At 35.5% G+C, this 25,315-nt stretch overlaps 3 protein-coding genes and 1 long non-coding RNA gene across 5 annotated transcripts; all 4 read right to left on the reverse strand.

Annotated features, from left to right (window-relative positions):
* Window positions 1-293: 293 nt before the first annotated feature.
* Window positions 294-9,912, reverse strand: LOC130999866 (flowering time control protein FPA). Its single transcript, XM_057925548.1, has 6 exons — window positions 9,397-9,912; window positions 7,028-7,273; window positions 6,678-6,791; window positions 5,533-6,425; window positions 3,665-4,981; window positions 294-515 (listed from the first exon to the last, which is right to left on the reverse strand). Exons 1-5 carry the CDS (start codon window positions 9,685-9,687, stop codon window positions 3,682-3,684), a joined length of 2,844 nt encoding a protein of 947 aa, XP_057781531.1. The 5' UTR covers window positions 9,688-9,912; the 3' UTR covers window positions 294-515; window positions 3,665-3,681.
* A 738-nt stretch (window positions 9,913-10,650) lies between these two features.
* Window positions 10,651-16,091, reverse strand: LOC130999868 (3beta-hydroxysteroid-dehydrogenase/decarboxylase). Its single transcript, XM_057925550.1, has 12 exons — window positions 15,691-16,091; window positions 14,999-15,088; window positions 14,773-14,906; window positions 14,520-14,690; window positions 14,135-14,251; window positions 13,969-14,048; window positions 13,467-13,656; window positions 12,307-12,424; window positions 11,658-11,832; window positions 11,401-11,557; window positions 11,151-11,217; window positions 10,651-11,060 (listed from the first exon to the last, which is right to left on the reverse strand). Exons 1-12 carry the CDS (start codon window positions 15,938-15,940, stop codon window positions 10,864-10,866), a joined length of 1,746 nt encoding a protein of 581 aa, XP_057781533.1. The 5' UTR covers window positions 15,941-16,091; the 3' UTR covers window positions 10,651-10,863.
* A 2,596-nt stretch (window positions 16,092-18,687) lies between these two features.
* On the reverse strand, window positions 18,688-23,988 carry LOC130999872 (uncharacterized). 2 transcript variants are annotated; one of them, XM_057925554.1, is made up of 5 exons: window positions 23,942-23,988; window positions 22,734-22,826; window positions 21,147-21,260; window positions 19,437-19,579; window positions 18,688-19,132 (listed from the first exon to the last, which is right to left on the reverse strand). In XM_057925554.1, exons 2-4 carry the CDS (start codon window positions 22,746-22,748, stop codon window positions 19,448-19,450), a joined length of 261 nt encoding a protein of 86 aa, XP_057781537.1. In that variant the 5' UTR covers window positions 22,749-22,826; window positions 23,942-23,988; the 3' UTR covers window positions 18,688-19,132; window positions 19,437-19,447. The 2 variants fall into 2 exon arrangements, with proteins under 2 accessions (XP_057781537.1, XP_057781538.1); XM_057925555.1 differs by lacking the exon at window positions 18,688-19,132 and adding an exon at window positions 19,190-19,348.
* On the reverse strand, window positions 21,687-22,724 carry LOC130999873 (uncharacterized). The gene is made up of 2 exons (XR_009093609.1): window positions 22,307-22,724; window positions 21,687-22,203 (listed from the first exon to the last, which is right to left on the reverse strand). It is a non-coding gene; the product is annotated as an uncharacterized LOC130999873 (long non-coding RNA).
* Window positions 23,989-25,315: the final 1,327 nt, after the last annotated feature.

A 25,315-nucleotide genomic window follows, 5' to 3' on the forward strand; every position in this document is an offset into this window, starting at 1 on the left:
TACTGTAATAACCAAATTCGGTACGACTTATGAAAACTTGCGATAATGAAATGTGAAGTTTATAAGTGGTAGAATAGATGACGTTGTGCAGATCATACATTCCCTCACGAAACGACGACATTCTGTTGTGCGATATGTACGCCGTCGTTTGTTAAATCAGTCATTTCATCCACGTTGATTTCCTATTTTTTTCAGCTTATGCATTTTTACTTTTATTTTGGTATTAATTTTCAGCATCGGAACAACATTTATACTGAGCTAACGTGACACAAAAAAACTGCGACTTCAAGCAGTGAAACAAAACTGTAGCAACCTTCACATAAAGAAAAGTTGGTCCCATAAAATCCCAAATTTGCCTACAAAAGCCAGATACTGGGCATATATGGCCCAGCTATATTATACAACTAAAAAAAAAAGATGGGAAAACTAACAAACAAAAAACGAGATGGGAAAAAAAAAATCGAAAATAGCGTCGATGATAATTGCCTTGGCTGCTTCGAGCGATTCCTCGTATCCTACACACACATCGCAATTTAACCAGTTTAGATTTTCTGTTATAGTCTTGTTCTTTACTATGAATAAAATTGCCCCAAACTATTGAAACCACAAATTTGACAAGCCTTTTGTTGCAACAGAGAGAGAGACCAGACAAATTAATTCTTGTGTAAATGAAGATTTTATGAAACTAAATTTACTTTTAAGCGAGATAGAAATAATCTAAAACTTCATTTGTTTTCCCTCAATTGTCCTTCAAGAGAAAGAAAAAGAAAATAACACACAGTGTTTTGACTGTACCTAACCAAAGTTGACCACGTAGACTGTTATTAATTGCACAACGCTTTCATTATAAAGTCATTGTATACACTTTATTACACAAAAATCAACATGTAACATTAATAATAACTTCGAACGATGTGACGCTTTGAATGCTTTTATGAAAATATTAATCTCTTTTTACTCCGATTGTGGATATGTAGTTGCTAGGTCTATCACGCTTATATAATCCAAATAAGAAACCAATTCTTATCCCCTTCATCCCGCGAAACTTGATCACTTTCTTCTCAGCATGAACTTTAAGAAATTAGTATTTATTATGTTAAGTGTGATTGAAAAGGTGAAAAAATGAATAAAGAAAAAAATATTTGTCATATAAAAAAAGTGATCAAGTTACATGGGATAATCTGAAAATGAATGTTGGTCAAACTTCGCAAAACGTGTATTTTCAAAAATTTCATCTAGTTATTGTACGTACATGCGTGTCCCTCCACCAGCAATCAATCTATAGTTTGAAGTTTGGCGATGTCCATAGTTACAATCTTATGCATATAATATATATTATCATACCAATAGCATATTTAATTAAGGGTAAATATGAAAAATTGAGAAGTTTTTTCGGATTGTACGAGTTGATACAGTTGTCTAATGTCCTATAGATCAAGAGGATCGTCTATAATTGTATGTGTTGACCTAACGGTAAAATATTAATGCCTAAACTCTGAAGTCTTGGGTTCGAATTCTCCATCGCGCGGTATTTGAATTTCTTTATTTACTTATGTAATATATCAAAAAAAAAAAAAAAGGATTGTCCATAATTGACAAAAATAATGGAGATCAAGATCGCAGAATTTTGCAAGGGAATAGTTGGGTGTCAAATTTTCTTTATAAGAAAAAACTTAATATCCTTCCTAATTGAAGATGAAAACTAATAAATAATAAAAATAGAAAAGAAAGGTAAGGTTTTTTTTAGTTTGATCTTTCCATAAAGAATCATATCAGACTTTAATCAATTAATGATTAGAATAGTTGTACTAAATCATTGGTTTAGACTTGAAAGACCTTAGTTATTTTCCCTAATGGAGAAAATCGTGCACACATTTTTCTTGAATAATACTACTTCCACTGCTCAAATTTTCAATATTACTAAGCAATTTTTCTTGTTTATAATATTTTTTGCTTTTCTTCGATTGATATTCACAATTTACTTGTGTGAGGCAAATAATTGGGAGGTTGTGTATAGGTATCTTTTAAATGTCTAGAGGAGAAAACACATAATTGAAATCATGTCAGATTTAGTGAAAGTAGGTTTACAACTTCAACATACAAATTACTATAGCTATTAAATCAGTAGCTGAGAAATAAAAGAAAGAAAAAAAGAGGGAGGGGGGCAAAACTTGCATGACCTAAATGATCTCTGATTAATAGTAACTATTCAAATGCATATGACCTAAGGTGAGCATATAGTGAAAAGGCATTTAACATAAATATATTGTATGTAGTAAATGCATATATGTGAAGATATACAAAGATGATAATGGAAATCAGAATTCTAATAACCTAAAAATAAAATCATCTTGAAAAAAGCATGAAAGGGGGAATTCAATAAGAGAAGATGTAGAAGATCAATGAAAAGAGAGTAGCAAAATTAGAACAAGAACTCCACTACCCCCCCCCCCCCCCCCCCCCCCCAAGCTCTAAAGAAATCTCCACCTTGTAATTGGCACAAAATGTTACTCAAAATCCACTCAACAGACACATAACCTGACTCTTTTTTTGAAGCGCACATAACCCGACTCTTGAAAGCATATTACCTTTCTTAAAACTCTGCACCTTCAGAGCTCTTAGCAATTTAGCCTAAAACTCTACAAAAGATCTCCAACATATAGTACCTATTCAGCTAAATGAGGCCTGCATAACCTATGAATCGATATTTCACATCCTTTATAGTCCATCCATCATTATCTTGGAACTTTAAATGGCACTTTTTGCTAGCCCCAGAAAACAGATGCGGAGAAATCAAATGCTATTACAGATAGACTCTCCATTTTTTTTACTTCATACATCTCTTTAGATAGTACGATCATGAAAAGGCCCCTTATGTCCCAAGTGGAGAACAAACATCTTATATATGAACGAACTAAATAATATCAAAGATTTGTTCACCCAACGCCAGGCACTAATGCAAGAAGATCAGAACAAATGAGTAAATAAATAAACTACAGCATCTTTTATGACCACACCCTTATGGCGATATTTGTGTTCAAACATCAAGTTAGCATGCAAAAGCTAAAACAACTCTTGCACGTCCATCACTAGGCCAATCTCAAGTGTTGGTACTGCTATTACAGATAGCTAGGGCGGACATAACCTATAAACCATAGACATGAACACACAGCAAAAGATATGACCACATAAGCTAGTCATATCAGACCACCACCCTACCCCAGATTAGATGGCAAAAATATATCTGTAGGACCTATGAATTTTTTCACTAAACCCAACTAATAGTTCAAAATGTTGAACGTCTAATAAAAACACCAGCCTGTAACTTCTGGAGATAAACGTCCTAACTCATTAAACAAACAGGGTGAAAAATAAAGCTCAATCCCAGTTCCACATTCTGCATACCTTATAACTTCTTGCTAAAGATGACTACTGCAAAAAATGGGTACATTGACTACATGATCATAGACTTCTTCAGACCACAATTTTGTGACCAGCAATTTACTCTCAGAACCTTACCCTACTATTAGGCTACTGAATGTAAAATGTAAGAGGCAGCACATGAAAGAATATCACCACAAGCATGGTTGAAATAACTGATTGAAGAAGGATGCACTTAATAAAGAAAGTAAAAGAAAGGCACAAAAATGAAGGTGAATATTACCTGATGAAGAAAGGTAATCAATGACTCCCTGCACCCTGCCCTGGTTGATTACCCGGCGGTTGGTGTATTCGGGAGAGGAGATTAGCTGCAAATAATAGTGTAGTCTTGTAACGTTCATTTTTGTCGGCCTCTGTTTCAGCACTTTCCTGGGTAGCCCCAAATGGAGGAGCAGCCTGAGGTGGCTGACTTTGATGTGCTGCCTCTACTTCAGAAGAAGGCAATGGCATATACGGCTGGGGAACACCACTATGCTGATTTGATGAAGCCATGGGATATGCTGATTGCTGGATAATAGATGGGTTATACAACCTCTGAGAATTGTTACCATTATCCATCCCCTGACTCCTCAAGGCATCCTGAGAACCCCCTTGTAGATAGTACTGGTTGATATCCTGTCCACTTTGCGAGGAAAAAGCAGGTGCCATAGGTTTAGATGAAGCAGCACCCTGAGCCGACATATTGTTTGGGTGATCATTCATCTGGCTGTTTGGATTGTACATTTGGTGGAACTGGTTAGTTGCATGAGCAGTTTGAGCTGCCTGTGGATGTTGCAACTGTGGGTTGAACTGGCTACTTAGCTGTTGCAGGAGCTGACTGTTTAGCTGACTGTTTTGACCTACCGCCTGCTGTTCATGTTTCCAGTTAGCCACATTGTCATGACCACTAGCAACATGGGATGTTGCACCCAATGTAGAGGTGGTCTGCAGTAATGGTGCAGTTTGTAAACCAGGAGAAGCATTATTTGGAGGAAGTAGTGATGACAGAGTAGCAATGAGTTCAGGTGTCAAAGCTAAGCCAGCTTGTGTTGCTACTGTAGCTGGGGGAACAGAGTGTGCAGGGAAAGAGCCAGTTACAGGAGTAGGAGCTTTTGGAGGCATATTAGGATCCTCAGGCAAAACTCTAGAGTTATCCAAGGGCCTTTTCTCTGGTTGATTAGGAGCGTATCCAGTATGCGGCACAGTCAACTTGTGTGGATCTGCATATTGAGGATGACTTAATCGTGGATTGGGGGCAGCACTACTAGGAGCTACTTGAGAAAATTTGAGAACCACTCCATAAAGGCGTTCTGGCCCTGAAACTTTTAGAACTTTAGTCAAGAAATCAGATGGAGGCACTAAAAATAAGGTTGTCCCATCATCAAACTTGGCGACTCCTGCCCGGTCTTTTGAACCTAGGTATCTCAAGAACTCTGTATATGAAGCAAAATCCTCCTCACTATCCGGCAAAAAGAACACAATATCAAACCCAGTAGCATCCTCATAATGTTTGCTCAGCAAGTCCAATCCAGTTCGTGCAGAGCAATTTACCACATCAGGGCTACAACAAACGAACATCCAAAAACAGTTTTGTAAGGGAACAAAGAAGATCTCACAAAAATCCATCATTTCAAACCTTACTCTATTTACCGTGCAATAGAATGTTGTAAATGAAAAACACAAGCATCAAGCCAAATAACACTAGATGCATAGAAGGCGCCATGCCGGGGGCGAGGATATTATATATGGAGAGAGAGAGAGAAAGAGAGAGAGAAAGAGAGAGAGAGAGAGGGTTGTTATTCTTAGCATAAATACTTACTCGCATAATGTACTAGATCACAAATGATAAAACTATATGAAATTATCAGATTGTCTAGTAGCTTCTTTAACTATATGATGCTGCATGCCAACAAGATCATAAATCTAGTTGAACTTCTAATGGAGGTTATAAAGCATACACTAGCCAAGCTATACTTATACACTAATTAAGATTTTATTAATCATAGATCTATGCAAGTAGATTCAAGATTCAAGAAGCACCATGCCAACCATGAAGATATATTCTTACGAACTTTAGTAAACAAGTGGTAGAACTGTTCATAGGTCACTTACATATCAGCAGCAAGGCCTTCTCCTACAGCAACACATCGAGCATTACAAACAGGTGTGCCACCCTTCGCAATAAGACCACGCCATATGCAATCATTTTCAGCATAACGGTGACCAGGCCCACCAGTCATGCCCCTTGTTAGAGAACCAGAAGCTCCACCAGTTCTTGCTACAGGCAGCCCATACGGCTCATCCAATTCAGCTCTTTCGGAAGGTAAAGCTGTTTCATATCTTGACCTTTTGGAGTCCCTTTGAAACTGGTTAGCATCAAAAACGTCCCATGTACCAGACCCAGACCTGTTTTGTACATTAAAACCTGCTGACGGAGAAGAAACTATTCCAGATGGGGGAGATAACCTATTCCAAGATGGCCCTCCCATCAGAGGTTTGGGACTAGGGTTCTGTAATTTATGACCAGCAGCCAAGTCCATAAATTCTGGACCATGTCCTGGATGTTCAAACGTGCTATGAGGACCTAAGGGTGGCCTCACATATAACTCAGGTCCTCGAATTCCAAGGGATGGTGGATGTCCAGGATTATTGCCTAGTAAAGCAGGATGGTTAAGACCAAGAATGTCCATCTGACCTGGTTGAAGTACATATTCACTTCCTCTACCTCCTGGAAATTCTCCATTGAAGTACTCAATTAGTATCCTAGGATCATTGAAGAGTTTGCCCTGTAATCCTTCTTTGGCTCGCCTTGCTTCTTCGACACTTCTGAACTCGACGAAAGCATAGTTCTTGTCACTGAATGTCTTAATCCTCTCTATCTCCCCAAACAAAATCAAGGCATTATGGAGCATATCTTCTTCGATAACAGCAGCAGGAGGATATCTTATCCATAGAACTTTACTAAGCGGTGCATCTCCATATTGTGATCCGGTTGGAAGGAATTGCTGCAATGCCAACATTAAAGCAAATAACTGAATCAATTGTGAGAAGGCAACCACAATTGCACATACCACAAATTTAACACGGGAAACATGTTCTTAGAAACTGATAATACTAACAAATTATAAGACCAAAAGAATGAACTTATTGTACACATGCAGAGACGATGAGTACAGATTACGGATTACTCAGTATCATCGACATTATTCAGTTGCATGCATTAATGCACTGCCAAGATTGTCTAAGTTAGCACTTACATTTTTCCTTTTGGACCCAGCAAAACTAGGATCAGAATAATTGCTCATGGGATCATGTCCCATCCACATATTCCTACCAGGAAACTGTCCTTCCTTTCCATCTGGACCCAGCTCCTGTAAAGATAGAAACCATGTTTCGGTCAGGGAAGGAGAACACATAACTAAGATCTAGTCCAGCCATCCCCTAAGCATGGGTAACTGAAGTATGAACTGAATTAACATTACACCAAGAGATCAAAGATTATTCAATTTCCAAATGAGAAAAGCAGATAATATAGGAAGTACTTTTGTAGTCAGTATGAAAACTTCATAGAGAATCAGAGGAACAACTCATGGCAAAATTAACTTACTCTTCTGGAAGACTGTGACCTGAGATAATCCACACGTATATGAGCACCGCCAATTCGTTTCCCATTCATTGTTTTCAGTGCTTGAGTAGCATCTTCCAATGCAACATAATCAACATAAGCAGTGTTCCGATCTCTAAGGAACCTGAATTCCTGGATTTTACCAAAGTTGAGGAACTCGTTCTCCAGTTCTTCTTTGGAAACAGATTGACTTATTCCAGCTACCCACAAGCTTTTACAAGGTTTAGCCTGCAGAGAGACGAGATTTAACAAGTATCCAAAAACGAATCAAGTGTTATTATTTGCAGCAAAGAAAGAAGTGGACGACGATACACAATGCATAGCAAAAACTTCTAGAAACTTCTTACACAATAAGTTGGTAAAGAAGAGAATGACCTAGACATGGTTCTTTCAACATTTACACAATCAATAACCTACATTAGTCTATAGCGCATGTGTTCTACACAATACAGGTTAACTCAACAACACCATTAACCTGTCCACAACACCATTTCAAATTTCATATTAGGCCATGCAAAACACACCTTACACAGTTAAAACTTGCAAGCTTTCTGAATATATCACAAGACAATTGGATATAAAGAGATGGGTAAATGAGCAATCTATTTAATGTATTCAGGAATTTTGAACCATTAGATTTGGAATGAAGAGTAAGGCCCTTATATGTGGCTCATATGAAGGCCAAAATTAAAACTGAAGGTTGAAAACAAAACACTATCCTAGCCAAGCCAATTGCAACACATGACCATCAACTCATTAGTAGCATAAAAGGCCTCTATTGATCAATGAAATGGTCACTATATTTTCCTCAGCTCATGTTTTGGTGACTTGTACCAATTGGATACTTGCCAACGAATGCTTTATGTTCAAAGAGCAGCAGAAGAACTTTTCAATTTTATGACTCTTTCATCATATTTATCAAATTACAGAGCCTAACAATTTGTTGAACCAATACATCTTTTTTCATGATGGGAGACTATTTTTCCATAAGTCAACATTGTCAAACTACATTTACAAGGATCCATGTATAGTTTGTGGTTTATGCATATCATGTAGTTTTCCAAATTTCTCTCAGAATTCACAAACTCAAGATCCTTTCAGCAGCTAAACCACGTTTCCGATGTTGTCATTATATTATCAAATAAGCCATTTTACTCATGTTGGAAGTGAAAGACTGCCAGAGCAGTATGGTGTATAATTTTACAAAAAAATATCTTAATGAAGAAGTGGAGACTGCTAGAGGTCTTTAGACTTCTATTTCACATATGAATGATCAGGTTAAGACGGCTCGTAGGGCCTGCTGGATGGTGGTATCAGAACCTCTTCGAAGAAACCATGTATACATTCGTTATTTTCATTGGAAAAGCCCGATTATTAGATAATAGCCCGGGCATACAACCTGTAAACGTTTAATTTGAGTTTTGTTGGTAAGAGAAAAGGTCTCTTTATATCACATTGAAATATAAAGATGCCAAAACTCTTAACTGTATTGTTTTCATTATCAGACGTTTTCGAGGAGGAAAAATAAAATGGTACAGATGAACAAGACAATGTACTAGTAGGGAATAAACGAATTTAAGGTAGGCATTTGTTTGCAAAAAGTATTTCTTCCATTTGGATGTCAATGGACAAGTAAATGTTTAGTTTGGAAGCAACAGTTAGGAACTTTGAGTAGTATTTTAGATAGACGTGAAGTGACATATTCTCTTCCCATAGAAATTAATCAGTGTAATGTTATCTTCCTGAGTTCTGATATTTGATAGTTACATGCGGTAGGTCAGCTTGATATTCGATTGCTAAGTAGTAACCTATGGCAATTTTCATAAAGGAGGAAGGTGTTTGATAATTTGACATCTAATCATGTAACAATCAGGAAATTGTTATCCAATTTATTTATTTTTTCTTTAGTTCTTCATGAATTTAAAAATTTCTAATAATGAAAGGATTCCTAGTTCAAATCCAACGTTTGCATATAAGATAATGTAGGGAGATGTATCAATAATTCAGCTCAATTAGATTGCATATTTTGCATCCGAAACTACAATTGTAAACATTTCACCAGAAAACATCACCAATTTGAGAGGTTGCAGGAAAATCAATTTTCGAAAGCGTTGTCGAATTCTAGGATATAACTCTAGTTATGAATTAGCATCACCAATTTGTTGTAACGTAGTTATATATTGAAACCCTAATCCTGCACGGTTATGAATTAGCATCCAATCCAGTTCGATGAAGCTCAAATACAGAAACAGATTAAGGAAACCAGCTAATTCGAAATTCGAATAATAATTTACACATAACAATGTCTCAAACCAGGGGAAACCAGGATTAATCAATAGAGATTCACCAACCGGTTTCGCAAACTCGATTTTTAAGGAACTTCCATGGAAGTAGAAGCCCTGGAGGGCCAATTTCGCAGATCTTGCCTCCTCCATTTCCTTGAACTGCACGAATGCGTAGTTGCGAGCTGAGTACGTCGTCACGCTATCGACTTTGCCGTATTTCTCGAACAGCGCTTTCAGCTCGGCCTCACTAACGTCCTGCGACACGTTACCGATCCATAGATTGTTCGAGGGAGGATTCTCCCGCTGCATATCCCCGCCGCCGCCGTAGCCCTGGGTTGGATTCCCGGCTGGCCTCATTAGAATTGAATCCAATCGAAATTCACGCAGCAGAAACGGAAAGAAGAAATCGACGGAGCTCGATTGCGAGACAGAGAGAGAGAGAGAGGAAAAGGGGGGAATCGAGGTGAATTAGGGTTTTCGAAGCTGCGATGGGAAATATTCGATTTAAAAGCGCTGTCTGTTGCAACTCGGACTCTCAGTCGGATAATTGTAAATATTCCATTTTAAAATTGTGAATTTGATTCTTCAAAATTTTGTGACGTCAAAATTTGCCCTTTATTTTGAAATTTTGGTTGATTTAAAATTGTCACATGGTTTTTTAAATATATATTGCAATGACAACGCAATCTAAATTTATTTTATTTTTATAATTACAACAGTTTTATTTTTTCAACAAAGTATATCCGATATGTAATGCTGAAAATTTTGTTTTTGTATCTAAAACAACTTTAGTTTTACCGCTGAGAAAATTACTATGATTGTTTTGATTGCAAAAAAATTAAATAAAAAACATGGTGTTGTAAAATCTAATATAGCTCTTTATTACATCACGTAAGATTCTAAACTTATGGTAGGATACTAATTGTAACTTGGTAGCATACATTTAATAAGCACCTTGACATACTTTATTTAAAAAATTTAAATTGTTGCAAAATATTTCCAATTTGCGTTTCATCTTCTATTTTTACTCTTAAATTATAGGTGCAGACCTTAAGATCTCATAACAATGAACTCTTTTGCGAAAATTCCTAAAAAAATCGATTTATCTGAAAGAAAGTTTGAATTTGCAATACTCCCAAAAACTTGAAAATTAATTGCAAAATTCGACTGTACAAAATATAGTCACAAGAGGGAATTCGAGAATTCAAGAACTCAAAATCAAATAAAACTCTGCAAACATAGCTATAATCAAACTCATTATCTCATGAATTTGAAATCCATACATTCAAACCGATCAATTCAAATAGAGGCCAAGCGAAATTATAAAATGACCATTTCACTATATTATTTGAGATTGTACCAATACTTTTGCAACACATTCTAAAGAAATATACCACTAGCACCTCAAATTCGAGCAAGAGCTGCAAATCTTAGTATATCCTTGTAAACTAAAGAAGCTACACTACATATCTACAAAAGTGGTTACAGAGTTACAAGCGTAAGGTTACAAAAAGACGGGGACGACGAAAGATCTTATTGCCTGCTGTCTAACAAACTACGGCTAGATCCCTTCTCCGTCAACAGATTATAGCTAGACGAAGGTTTTGGCAATTTGCTAGCCAGCAAGATAGTTAACTTACTGGCAATATTGTATACGATGACTGCTATCTCGTCAATTTTCTCCTCGTATTGTTCATACACGAAACACAAACTGAACACAAGGATCCAAGCTGCAATTGATTGACCACGAAGAGAGATTACTAAAGGGTATCAAAATTCAAAATCAAAAGCAATATTCAGCATTGCTATGTAGAACGTACCGACACCGATGGCCTGGACCAAGTACTGGGAAACAATCCACTTGAAAACATACATGAAAGACGCAACCTGTAATAGTCGAAAAAGGCTGTTACCAAATACTTATTCAAGAAGGCATATCAATTTCAAAACTCTCATCTACCATTCAATCTTCAGATACGTAACCATACTATTTGCAAAGGAGTGTAGTTTCACCATCTTGGACCAAAATGTAAACCATTTTAATTTAGAACTAGTTCAGTAATTACAAACCTTAAGAAAGATGGACCAATCTTCGCCTTGAGCCAATGACTTGATTAGGTACGCCACCTTATCCCACATGCTTTTCATCACGAAGAAAAAGCTTCTCAGATCAACTTCTGAGATCTCAAAACATGATGATGGTAATCTAGGAGCTGCAGGCCCCAATCTGTAGTATGTGTTGTAAATATTCCGACATGATATCAATAAAAAAGGACAAAGAAATGATATCTAACAAGGAAAGAAAAGGATAGTTACATCAAACTTACCCAGTAAATGGTAGAAGATGGTGCCCACAAAGCAACACGATAGTTAGCAGTAGCAGTTGGGCAAGAGATGATATAAAAGTATTCCCAGACAGGAAAAACCAGTGATACATAAAACCAAGCAATACGAAACAAATAAAGGTCTTCTTCTCATCACGCCATAGCAAAATATCAGCAACTGCAGCAAAATAGCACAGCATCACCAACGTGAAAAAAAAAAAAAAAAAAAAAAAAAAAAAAAAAAAAACATTACGCAATAAGCAATTACTCTTTCCATAATACCTGAGTGCATCCCACAAAGAGGATATGCCATATGTTAGAAAAAAATATTGACGCAAAAGTGTGTGGGTGTAAGGGTGGTGGGGGGGTTGCATTATATGCGAAGCTCAACCAAAGCACATACTGATACAGTTGAGATACTTCAGCCTATAGAATGAAAGGAAGGGCTTATGCTAGCCATTAAAATATATTCAACTAGTTAATACTATTTTAAATGACGAGAGACAGTGCAGTTGATTAGAAAGGTGGTTGTCTAACAGGGATTTTTAATTTTATGTTCCCAACATCATCTAACTGAATAGACAAATTGAAATCTATAAGTCCAGAACAAAACACATGACCACAATACCATGGACGAGAATATATAACCAACCTTGTCCACCGCCTAACAGCTTTTCTATTTTTGATGGTTCATCGTTGCATCTGAATCTCATAAAAGCTGGCTCTACAGCCAAATCGGAGAATGAATCAACAGTTAGTCTCATTGCTTCCTGTGACAAACAGGAAATCTTCATTCATCAAACCATAATCTTGAAGCAAGAAAACTTATACACAATAGCTTACAAAGCTCTATCTTCTGAAATATAAAGCACCTAACCTTCAGTTTATATAAGATGCAATGACAAAGAAAAAGAGTTGACAAAAATTGAGTGACTTGAAGAACTTTTAGTTATTCAACGTGTTCGATCTGACTCTAGTTCTGTACTTCGGTAAAGGAAAAATACCAACCCATCCCAAATCCTCACAACTTGCTTAGCAAAAACCCAATGGACTTAGTCTATCTCTCTAAATACATATATATGTAATAACTTTTCATTAATAAGGTCAGCAGGACTTATTAAAGCTAGTACCACTTGCAACCAAATGTTTTATTCTTACTATGAAAAGGAAGGTTTCCATGTTCATTTTCTAAGTGTATTGAGATATAGGATCAACATACACCCTCAGAGTCTTGTATGGGGCCATTTCTTAGGACCACTGGAAGAGCCCAACATAACTCGCATGAGTAATCTAAGATGACCAAACAATGACTCAACACCTGTGTTGGTATCCATATATCTATCTCGACACACTTCTTGCAAAACACTGAAGGCACTCATATGCTATTCACAGCCAAGTCATCGGTCATCATTATAGAGAGGAGTTGACAACAGCTGAACATGGAATAACTTGACTATCCTGTCGACGATATTAATAGGGGGACTTGGTGACCAGTAGAAGTCATCTTGCCAACCAACAATTATTCTTTGAGCAAGTTTAAAATTCATGCTACTTTCCATACTTTAATTGGGATTATTTTTTCGTCTAATGGTTTTACATACAAACTTGTTGAGGTTTCCAATTCATCTAGATAAGACAAGTCATGGTTCACAAGTTTAACCATTAAAACTTTCAACGCGATTTGAGCAGTGAAGCAAATATATAGCTTGCACTTAGCTTTTCGAGGTACTTCGAAAGAGTATGAAAAGAGAACTCCTTCCTATTAAAATTGTTGTAGGAGAGAGTTTTTAAAAAGGGAATGAAAAAAATTACCTTCAGGGAAACAACTGGTGAGTACTTAATATGTTTCTGAGCAGCAAGACAACTAAATGTCCTTGTGCATGAAGCCAACTTGTAAATAGAGACAGATGGATCAAGCTTTTTGAAGTCTGACTTCCGATGAAGCATCTTTATAAAAGAAAATATATGTTCAGCTACGTGAGTGGGAATATTAAAGAAAGGCCTGCAACCAAATATGTACAAAATGCAATAGATCAAACAATAAGAACATAAAGCCCAACTGCAGGCCAAGAGGGCCGACAAATTGGATACTTAGTGTAAATCAAAATTGCAACACAAGCAATTAAATGAAACCATCAGTAAAAGAGGTTGTCCACATATATCACTTGAAGCAACTGCCTATAGTTCAGATTTCTCATTATGAAAAGAAGGGGATGGGAATAGGGGGTAAATATTAGGTGGAGGCTAGAGGAATTTCCATTTCTGACAGTTAGCAGAGGTAAGTTTGTAGCATATAACATTCAATGAGAAATACCTTGGGTGGCCTAAGCGCTCTAGGAAAAGAAATGCAAATTCCCGAACATTCATTGGCTCCAGATTCGTTATAAAGAAGGCCTGCAATATATTTCAGCACAACATACTCTTTCAGAACAAGTGAGAGTGATCGACAGGACAAAGAATAGCTCAGATTTTGAAGATACCTTTCCAGGCACAGTATCCCTCTGAGCACTTAGAGATTCTTCAGCACAGATGTGAGCATGAGCAACATTATCAACATATGTGAAGTCCGACAGATTGTTTCCACTTCCTATAATAAACTGAAATGAGAAAGCCTATTACTAATTCCAAAAAATACATGCCTAACTCAATTAAAAATATAGAACATGCAACAAAGGAATTACAGAGAAGGATCTTATGATTTGTAACTTTTCCAATATAATAAGAAGAAGCATGCATTCGATTACTGCTAGTCAATCAGCAAGAGAAACACATGGCATCTAACTTAATGAAGAACTAAACAACATTTAGAAGATAAATGATAATCGTTTGTAATGTCTTTGCGAGATAGCAATGTAGCTTCCGCACCTTATCCCAATTGGATTTTGCCATATTCACCAGCAAGGGTATGAGTTGTGGATCTCCAGGTCCAAATACATTGCAAGGACGGAGTGCACAAGTTAAGAGATCGTCGGTACCATTTGCAGCCAAGATCAGTGCCTCGGCTTGAGTCCTAAGGTCAGCAACCATATCCCAGAACTGCAGAATAGGGTTCATGACACATGAGAGAGAGAGAGAGAGAGAGAGAGAGAGAGCCTCAGAGTTTCAGTAAGACACATACTTGCCCAGAATATGGCAAAGACTCATCTCCACCACGTATGTCATGGACATCATCAAAAACTACATCAGCAGAACTATTGTAGATTAGCCTTTTAACACCGCATTCTCGACAAGCATTCACTACATTTTTTGCACCTGAGGAATTGTGGCAAATAAGGACATCAGTACAAGATGAAATGCCAGTAGACCACATCAATTATTTTATTACCTGCTAAATGAGAAATTACCTTGAACGATTACTTTGTAGCAAAGATAAAAATCTTGGGGAAATAAATCCATAGAGTCAGTAAAAAATACAACCGATACTCCTCTAATAGCTGCACAAATATAACAGACTGTTACTAAGCAATAGAAGAGCAATCGAAGTTCTGGATTTTCAAATTACAAAGAGGACTTAGCATAATAAAATGTCTAATGAGAACAAAGGTGAAGAAAAAAAGCAACCAAAATTCAGAAGAACTAAAAGAATATATAAGGAACCAGACGATCACAGTCAAGGCAGAACTGCATCTAAAATTAGTTTCTGAACTCACTGTAAAAAATGAATAAAAGCAATAATTACTGCTTCAGCTATGGAAGCTTTCTATGAACACATGGCTTTCTGTTCAAAATTTTGAATCCACTTTATTTAATCCATACTAAGCTATTACTAGTAAGTACACTGAATCCCGAACCATCCTATGCTCGATTATGAAACCTTCAACACATATCCATTCAAATTCCATACATAATCACTAAGTTCAAACGTTCCACGAGCATTACGAGTCATTCATATTCCACAACCATGCAACTTAAATCAACAATCAAAACTAATCACTTCAAATAATAACTCCACACTCCATTAAAGTTTTCCACGTCTCCAACATTGCACATCATAAACAGTTATCTCAAATTCACAATTCAAGCACTGAGTGAGTACCTTCCACGATTTGAGATTTATCACGCACGTCGACCTGGAAATAAGCGGCGCGGCCGGAGGCGATCGCATCTGTTAGGAGCGGCTCCGACGGCTTGAGCTCCGGAGACTTGTAAGAATCGGCGACTCGGACGTTCCAATTGCCGAGTCCGAGCAGCCGCTCCACCAATGCCCGGCCGATAAATCCCCGGCCGCCCAATACGACACAGGTTTTCGAGTGTTTGTGCGTCGAATCACCATTGTCCTTCCCCATTCTAGACGAATCGGCCGCGGAGGAATCGAGAATCGGAGTGAATAGAATGAGAGAGAGAGAGAGAGAGAGAGAGAGAGAATAATGGCGAGGGAAATGAAGGAGGGGGGCGTGGGGGGAGGGATGGATCGTGTGTTGTAGGCTCCACCGGAATCAGGTGTGTCGGTTGACTGAACCTCTTCTTTTTATCTCTATTGGAATTTTCCTTTTTGTATTATATGCAAAATTGGATGGAATTATTTTGTTTTTTTCCTTTTCATTTTAGCAATATTATTATTGCTATCACTTTAATTTAATTTGAATATTCACCATTGTTGTCCGACGCTTTCTTTGGGTTATATTTATGGGTTACAAAATTGTTAAATTAATAAAATAAAATAAAATAAAATAAAATAAAATAAGAAGAGATTTGCGCAACGTATGAAATGACTCGAATTTCTGAATTAATAATTGAACGAAAAAATTTTTATTAATTTGCGCTTCGTTGTCACTCATGGAAGAAGAGTTGCGCTTCATAATCAATCAATAAATTTAAGAGAAAATAGCGAAATAAGCTTAATAAGCATTTTGCCAAAGTTTAAAGTTTGTAAATAAGAAATCACGTAGGGGAAAAGATTCAAGTTTGGTGAACCAATTCATCAAAATCAAATACTTCCTAACTAAAAATATTTCAAATTGAGAGCATTTTATTTTACCTACTTTCGAAGTTACTCAATGTTTTTTGCCTTTTTCAGAATATTCCTTTGCTATTAAGATTTCAGTAACAGTTGGTTTTAAAAAAATGGATTGCATTTTCTTTTTCCTCTGGCAGGAAAAAGCGGATATTCTTTCCACCTTTTTTTATTTTTTAACTATAAAATTTATCAGCATTAATTACTCAAGTTACAAGGAGATAAATATATTTTTAACCTCTGAATCATCACGTTTTCGTTACTTAATTTATTTATTAAAATGAGCTTTTTAGACAAACATCTAGTGTCGATTCGAAGTCGAAACAATTAATATATTCCCCGATCTATATTAAAAACATAATAATCATTTTTAAACCATCTACTTAAATAAAATAATCCATCAGTCCACGAAAAATGATCTCTTTCTATCATTTTAGAACGTCTAAAAAAATTAATCTCTTCTTATTTTTGAAAACTTTCTATAACATAGCGAATCATTTTTTCCACTCACGATACAATTATTATTATTATTAACACTAGCTATCTACTTTTTAAAATCAATTATTATTATTATTAACTCACGAAAAATTCGACTCGAGGCATTTTTGGTAGTGTGTTTTATTTGCTAATTCACAACCACCATCTAAAATGTACACACTTTATATTATATTTATTGTTCCAAGCTAGCTATAAATCAACATCAAAATAGTTAGCTTTCTTTCCCAAAGTTACACACCAAACTCAGATATTTCATCATTTGATCAAAACAAAGAAATCTTGCCTTCAAAAGGAAGCAAAGTTCTATGAAGATTGGGATCCAACACACTGAACCAACTTATGGAAAAAAAAAAAGTTGCGCTTCATAATCAGTCAATAAAATTAAGAGAAAATAGTGAAATAAGCTTAATAAGCATTTTGCAAAAGTTTAAAGTTTGTAAATAAGAAATCACGTAGGGGAAAAGATTCAAGTTTGGTGAACCAATTCATCAAAATCAAACTACTTTCTAACTAAAAATATTTCAAATTGAGAGCATTTTATTTTACCTACTTTCGAAGTTACTCAATGCTTTTTGCCTTTTTTAGAATATTCCTTTGCTATACAGTTGGTTTAAAAAATGGATTCCATTTTCTTTTTCCTCTGGCAGGAAAAAGCGGATATTCTTTTCACCTTCTTTTTATTTTTTAACTATAAAATTTAGCAGCATTAATTACTCAAGTTACAAGGAGATAAATATATTTTTAACCTCTGAATCATCACGTTTTCGTTACTTAATTTATTTATTAAAATGAGCTTTTTAGACAAACATCTAGTGTCGATTCGAAGTCGAAACAATTAATATATTCCCCGATCTATATTAAAAACATAATCATTTTTAAACCATCTACTTAAATTTTCGAATCAATTAATATATTCCCCGATCTATATTAAAAACATAATCATTTTTAAACCATCTACTTAAATAAAATAATCCATCGATTCACGAAAAATAGTCTCTTTCTATCATTTTAGAACGTTTACAAAAATTAATCTCTTCTTATTTTTGAAAACTTTCTATAACATAACGAATCATTTTTTCCACTCACGATACAATTATTATTATTATTAACACTAGACTATCTACTTTTTTAAGTCCCTATATTTTTGTGCCTAACCTTTAAACAGTGTAACAAAAGGGTTGGAAAACATTGTGAAATTCTCATTTAGTGTTAAAAATATTGTTGATTTGTGCTTTTGTGAATTTAGAGTTTGGAGCCCGAAAAAACCAGGGGCTTAGCCAGCCACCGAGTCCTCACTTAAGTGAAGTGACCCGGGTTCGTCCCTCTTGGGAGCGAATTGGAGATTGGAGATATAAGGTGGATTTTGGTGAATGGAGAGATAAGGTGGTTCTTAGAGTGGATGGGGAACTAATTACTAACATCTAACATGACTTCGCCCGATCAAAAAAAAAAAGTTTGGAGCCCGAAAAATTCGACTCGAGGCAATTTTTGGTAAAGTGTTTAATTTGCTAATTCACAACCACCATCTAAAATGTACACACTTTAATACTTTATATTATATTTATTGTTGCAAGCTAGCTATAAATCAACATCAAAATAGTTAGCTTTCTTTCCCAAAGTTACACACCAAACTCAGATATTTCATCATTTGATCAAAACAAAGAAATCTTGCCTTCAAAAGGAAGCAAAGTTCTATGAAAGATTGGGATCCAACACACTGCAATGGGCCTACCTTATGCATAGAACTCTTCATGAGATCACTTTCTTTCTCCAATGGTATGATTCATCCCAATCGTCTTCACTCCACGGGTCGAGTTTAGCAGACTTCTAGAAGAGTCTACGTGGCTGGTAATACATATTTCCGGTCTTGTTATCGACCCTAAAAATTGTCCTTGGCTTGACGGATGGCGCCTAGCGCCTCTGCATCATCTGCAGACTCGGGTATTTTGAGTGACTTCCGAATTTCCACACTTGATGTACGAAGAAACGGGTTACACAGCTTCTCATTCCCTAATGAGGTTGGTATCTGGGGCACATACCAAATTCAGATAGATTCTTGAAAAATATAAAGAGAAGCAAAGCGGCAATGAAAAACCTTTGTAGATTTGCAGGAAAATAGGAAGGGAAGTTCAGACAATTTATATGAGAGAAACTATTGGAGATTCCTCAAAAGTTGATATGAAAAACTCAACAGAGAAAAAAATGCAACTAACTAAATGCACTCCCACAATCCTTTAATCATCTGCATTTGAGTTCCAAGGTTACAAGTTACAACATTATATTTTACATATTCACTTAAGACGATGAGGGCAGAGTAGGAGTAAGCCAACCTCATAATATCTCAGAGTGCTCTAAAACTATCTGCCTTGTCAAGTCTTGCAGTGCCTGTGCCAGACGATTCTCCCATAACATCAGGAGAAGCAGCTGTGTGAGATGGCGCCTTTTTCAGTGAAGTCGGCAAACCAGAAATCTCCTGTATGTCACAAGCAAGAGAATGAGATGAACTCGTTTTCTTATTTCTTTGGGCAGTTCAACATCCAGTGACATGGCTTAGCTAGAGTTTGCTTTTCCCACGTTAAGTTTTTAAAACCAGTGAAAACATAGGATTGTTTATCAAAGAGGTATTTCTTTCTTCACAAATTTTTTACATCAGTTTATAGAGGGATCTGCTGAAGTAAAACGCTCCTTAGATGTCGACATGGCTAAATATAGTTTGCACCAAGCAACCTACCATTCCAATTTTGGCTTCGTATTTATAGTACAGCTTAGTCCTAAATTATCAACATGCTCTCCAAGCAAATTAAAAATGTGTCCTAGAGTCGCTCAACAGACTGGAACGCTTAGAGGAGCTCCCGTATCAACCACTTCCATTCCTCTTGTAAGACCATCTGTAGCACTCACACTACAACTCTAACTCGATTATTTCGTAATAATTGTTGTTTCTCATAAAATTCAAATGGAGAAAATCCAAAGATATTTGCAGCTAAAGAGATCTCAACAACACGACTTCCTATATCCACTTATATTTTAGGAGTATATTTATGTGTTTGCTCATAATCATGCTTTGAATAGATCTATTTTGTCTCGGAAAATCCAAGTTATGACAATAAATCTAGTTTACGGATTGTGAAAGGGTAAATTACTCGAATGTATCAAAATAATCATTTTGTTATTGCTTCTAATGATTCTTAATAAAAATCCATTTTTGGTGCGAAAGACGAATTTGTATTCTCAAATAATATCAGAAGGGTTTGCTTTTATTGTCGAAATTCCATTTTTTTTCTTCAATTAATATCTTGTCTAGGGGGAAAAAGAACAAGATAGTAAAAACTCATAATTTACAATCAATTCATTCAATATTTCCATTTTTAGAGGACAATTTTTCACATTTAAATTTTGTATTACATATACTAATACCTCCACGTTGAAGTAATCAATAGTTTCAACATTCATGCTTGCTGTTATCTAACAAAAATTATCAGTTATTTGTAAATTTATGACTAGAACTGATATTTTATTATTTGATTTAATTCTTCTCTACATGGAAACTTAAAGATATACGCACACCGGCACACGCGCGAGCACACACACACACAGCGCAACCAAAGAAAGACAATGGACATGGTGGAAAGAAAAGGCTGCATAGCTCAGATTTTGAAACTCATTTCTCTGTATTTTGTAGTAGAAATTTTATTTTAGTGTAGTTCTGCTATCAGAATATATGACTAGGAGAAAGAAATCCACTTTTAGTACAAGATTTTATGTAACATCTTATTTAAGAACCAACTGATTATGTTGCTAATGATATATAGTAAGATTCTTTGCTACCTAGTTACAAATCCCTCTGCCTGATGACATAAATCAAGGCAAAGTGCCTAAAAAACGCATATTCCCACTGACGGTCCTATAAAAAGGTACTCTTCTAAAGACAAAGCAAAATCTAGAAAAATATTATTGAAACAGAAACTAAATAGTCCTAGACTAGAAGAAAAAGCATTAGCAATATGCAAAGTTACAGAAACGAATAGATAAGAAAATACCTTCATCAGATGCAACCTTAAGTCGCATGGCCGAGCCTGGTTTCCAAGACATGCAAGAGCAAATTTTGAATATTGAAACATGACGTCTGAAGCAGCTTGCTTCTTTTCTTCAATCTACAACATAGTTCATAGAGAATTAATTCAAATACGATAAATCCAACAAGAGATAAATATTTCCCCGCACTAACTTTACTATGTTCCATTCTATGTTTCTGACTTGTCAAAGGAAGCATAAATTTAGAAAGTTGAGATCTTGGGCAAATGATCTAATTTGTTGTTCAAAATAGGTGAGTACAACTACAAAATGGTTCTTTACCATCATTAGGATATTCTTCCCAATCAGGATGACAAAATATTAGGGTATTATTTGTTATTCGGTCTTCGTCAAGGTTCACATTCACTGCAGTAGAATTCTTGTGAGGCTTCAGCTTGTTTACCAAATTAAGGTTTTTAACAATTTTGTATTCAGGTTATTAACAGAAAACCATATCCTAATTTTGACCTCACCCTTATGTTTTCCAGTATACTATGACCATCGTATGGGTGAAATTTAGCATAGCCTTTGATTTAGAGTATCATCTACAATTACTTGTTGAGGCTACAATTACAAGATAATTCTCATAAATAATACACAAACTGCAAACTACACATATCATCTCAGAGCTACAGACATGCTGTCAAGAATATTTGATGCTACAATACTGCATGAAATTCCTCAGGAAATACTATGTTATCAATTCTTGATCTAAAATGTTAAAACCTCAAAAAGCAGAATCTTCAAGAAATTAACTTTTCCATCAGGACGTTTCTAGCTTATCCGATATAGACAAGACCTATATCCCTCATACCAATATGATGACTCTAAACCGGCTGTGCAACAATCAATTCATTACAGCTAGAAGAGATTGCTGATACATGATGGCATGATACGGAGACATCAGGCACATAGAGTGACAAAAAATGCAGTCATTGAGCCTACAATACCAACACTTCCCTCAACTTGATGAGTATCATTATCTTCACGCCCACGAGATAAACAATCACCAAGTCCATATCACTAAATCATTACATTAACCACAAAATCTACATTAAGAAAAAATATTAGGTTCATAATCAATCTCAACTCTCTACTAGAGTCATGAAAAGGTGTACATCCTAACCAGTCAATAACTGGGCACATGAGTTCTTGCTCTCGGCCGATTTTTTTTTTCTTTTTCTTTATTTAGAATTTCTCTTTGTTGAACCTAAAAATCGTATAGATTTTAGATTCAGAATACTAGTACACAAAAGTGATTACAGAACTTTATGAGCAAATTAATCATACAGAAAATTTTCCCCCACTTAACAATAATGGAAATTAAGATATGGGATTTTGTTGCCCTGAGTCCAAATGAAGTTTCCAAACAACATAATAAGATAAAACAACTGCAAAAACGCGGTTAAACACAGAATTAACAGAGCGAAAACATGAACAAGCTCCAAAAAGTTGGAGAAATAAATTAAACCAAAAACCCATACAATTGGTAGTATCGAAATAATAATTTCTGCTAAACATAGCTATCGGCGTAATTACTAATAAGAATTTACCTCGTAATCTTTCATGGCTGAAATTATGAATCCCTCGGAATTCCTTTTCTCAACGATTATTTTCTCATCTGATCGACCACATTTGGCAGTTTGCTTGAATAAATAATAATAACAAAACAATACTTAGTTAATAAAGTAGTATATCGAAATAAAAATAAGATAGAAAATCAGTATCCGAACAACATAAACAGCATCAAATAAAAATAAGATAAAAAATGTGAGCACGACAGAGTCACAAAAACAAGCAAAATATCGAAATATATCTTAAAATTTACATCTCCATCTGGTCCTAATTCACAATTTGAAAGACAATATTGCTAAACATCCCCCTTATCTCGCCCGTAGCAGTGCCGCATTCCTAACCGTAGCATGATTTCCAGTAGCTAAAACCCAAGCAGCCCCCCATATTTGGTTAGGGAAAGATTGAAGCAGGAACCTTTATGTTTTATGTAAAATAAATAATTTAGGGGTTCGAGTAAGCATAAGCAGCTTGAGCCTCTTTCGTTGACCCGACTTTCGTCGCATCATACAACGCTGAATTCTTATAAAATCGAGTATCTTCTCCAGACCTTTCTGATGCAACCTTCAGATCTGAGATTCTTAGCCGGGTTGAGGACCCCTCTCGATCCACCAATAGTGGGCGTGAGGGGAAAGAAGAGATAAGCAAGGCAGAGGGCTACTTCTTCTATTTTAGTTCCAGGTTGGTTGAGAACCTGGTGTCGATAAGCTAGAATTGTAGTGAGAATAGGGCAACTCAGAAGCAAGGTGCGAAGCGAAACAAACACAGAAGCCATACATAAGCCAAAAAGAAGAATAGAAAAATCGACAAACAGCAAGCAATTACATGTCAAATATCTGGTGTCGTTCTACAACAACAGCAAATCGATACAAGCTGAAGGATTCAATTCTATAAAATCTTGAATTTTGCAGATTGATACACATCTACCACAAAGCAAATGCGCTACCCATAATCAATCAGCCTACAAATAACTTCGCCCAGGAACGAAATAAAAGCTGAAGGATTCAATTCTATAAAATCAAAAATATTTGAAAATGATGGTACCCCCAAACAATTTGTATAATACGAAAACCATAGAGACAATAAATTTCTGAGTGAACAAGACGCAAAAAAACAAATACGAATTTTCGAAAATAGAAAGGGAACAAGGATTAGCCGATTCAAAATGGGATTCAGATATTCGTACCCACCTTGCGTGGATTCTGCGCAGGCTGTTGTTCTTCGTTAGGTTAGTACTGAAATTAACAAGGGGTCCTCGCTTAAGTGAAGTGATCCGGGTTCGAATTGGAGATTGGAGATATAAGGTGGATTTTGGTGAATGTAGAGATAAGGTGGTTCTTGGAGTGGATGGAGAACTAATTATTAACATCTAACATGACTTTGCCCGATAAAAAAAAAAATACTGAAATTTTTCGTTTGATTAATTTTGGAGACAAAAATAAATGACTCAAATTTATGAAGTAATGATTGAACGGAAAACGTTTATCAATATGCGCTTCATTGTCAGTAAACTTATCGAAAATGAATTACGCTTCATAATCAATTAATAAGATTAAAAGAAATAGTGAAATAAGTTGTTAATGTTCTCCTACTTTGAATAAGCATTTTGCCAAATTCTAAAGTTTGTAAATAAACGTTCTAAACTATCTCATTTTGGTTACTTGTGTCTTTCTCCCTAAAAAAAGATATCACGTTGGAAAAAGATTTAAGTTTGGTGAACCAATTCATCAAAATCAAACTATACTTTCTAACTAAAAATATTTCAAATTGAGAGAATTTTATTTTACTTATTTCTAAGCATTTTGCCTTTTTCAGAATATTCCTTTGCTATTACGATTTCAGTAACAATTCCCAGCATCGATTCCATTTTCTTTTTCCTCTGATAGGAAAAAGAGGATATTCTTTTCACCTTTTTATATTCTCTCTTTTTAAAAAAGAGATGGTCTCTCGTGAAACCTATTTTACGGTGAAATTGATTTCCGAATAACACTACTTAACATATCTTCAAGTGTCATTTGTATGTTAAAATAGTGTTATTCGAAAATTTTTAAGTATCATTTTCCAAATGAAGTAGTGTCATTCGAAAAACCGATTTCGCGGAAGATTTTTGTGTTTAAAAAAAAATATTTTCCAAATGAAGTAGTGTCATTCGAAAAATCGATTTCGCGGAAGATTTTTGTGTTTAAAAAAAAATCTGTCGTACTTACAAGTTACAATGAGATTAATATATTTTTAACCTCTAAATCATCACGTGTCGTCCCTTAATTTATTTATTAAAATGAGCTTTTTAGAGAAACAATTGTCTAAGTGTTGAAAGGGTCTCACCATTATATAATGGACAAAGAGTCCCACCATTATATAAAATGAGTGGTTGAAATTGAACACGAGGTGTTTTTTTTTATATATAAATAATGAGATCATATAAAAATAACATACTCTTTGCGGACGCCTAAAATAGTAATTGTAACGTAACGGAAGGAAAGAGTAATATACCATCTATATTAGAACCATAATTTCCAGTCCAAACAACATCTCTGATATTGTTCCATTAGTCAGTATTTTG

This window comes from Salvia miltiorrhiza, chromosome 8 (assembly GCF_028751815.1).
Source record: "Salvia miltiorrhiza cultivar Shanhuang (shh) chromosome 8, IMPLAD_Smil_shh, whole genome shotgun sequence".
Classification (NCBI taxonomy): domain Eukaryota; kingdom Viridiplantae; phylum Streptophyta; class Magnoliopsida; order Lamiales; family Lamiaceae; genus Salvia; species Salvia miltiorrhiza.

Bases quoted from the DNA above. Each gene is read 5' to 3' on its own strand.
- LOC130999872 (XM_057925554.1), bottom strand. The intron at 19,580-21,146 runs GTATTTTCTTAT...TGTGACATACAG, and splicing joins TAAGGTTGCATCTGATGAAG to GAGATTTCTGGTTTGCCGAC.
- LOC130999868 (XM_057925550.1), bottom strand. From the start codon at position 15,940: ATGGGGAAGGACAATGGTGATTCGACGCACAAACACTCGAAAACCTGT. The intron at 14,049-14,134 runs GTATCTTCAAAA...AATATATTGCAG, and splicing joins GGGATACTGTGCCTGGAAAG to GCCTTCTTTATAACGAATCT. The intron at 11,558-11,657 runs GTAAGTTTGATG...CACATACTACAG, and splicing joins CATCTTCTACCATTTACTGG to ATTGGGGCCTGCAGCTCCTA.
- LOC130999866 (XM_057925548.1), bottom strand. From the start codon at position 9,687: ATGAGGCCAGCCGGGAATCCAACCCAGGGCTACGGCGGCGGCGGGGAT. The intron at 7,274-9,396 runs GTTGGTGAATCT...GTCTCTCTGCAG, and splicing joins AAATCGAGTTTGCGAAACCG to GCTAAACCTTGTAAAAGCTT. The intron at 4,982-5,532 runs GTAAGTGACCTA...CGTTTGTTGTAG, and splicing joins GAAGGCCTTGCTGCTGATAT to CCCTGATGTGGTAAATTGCT.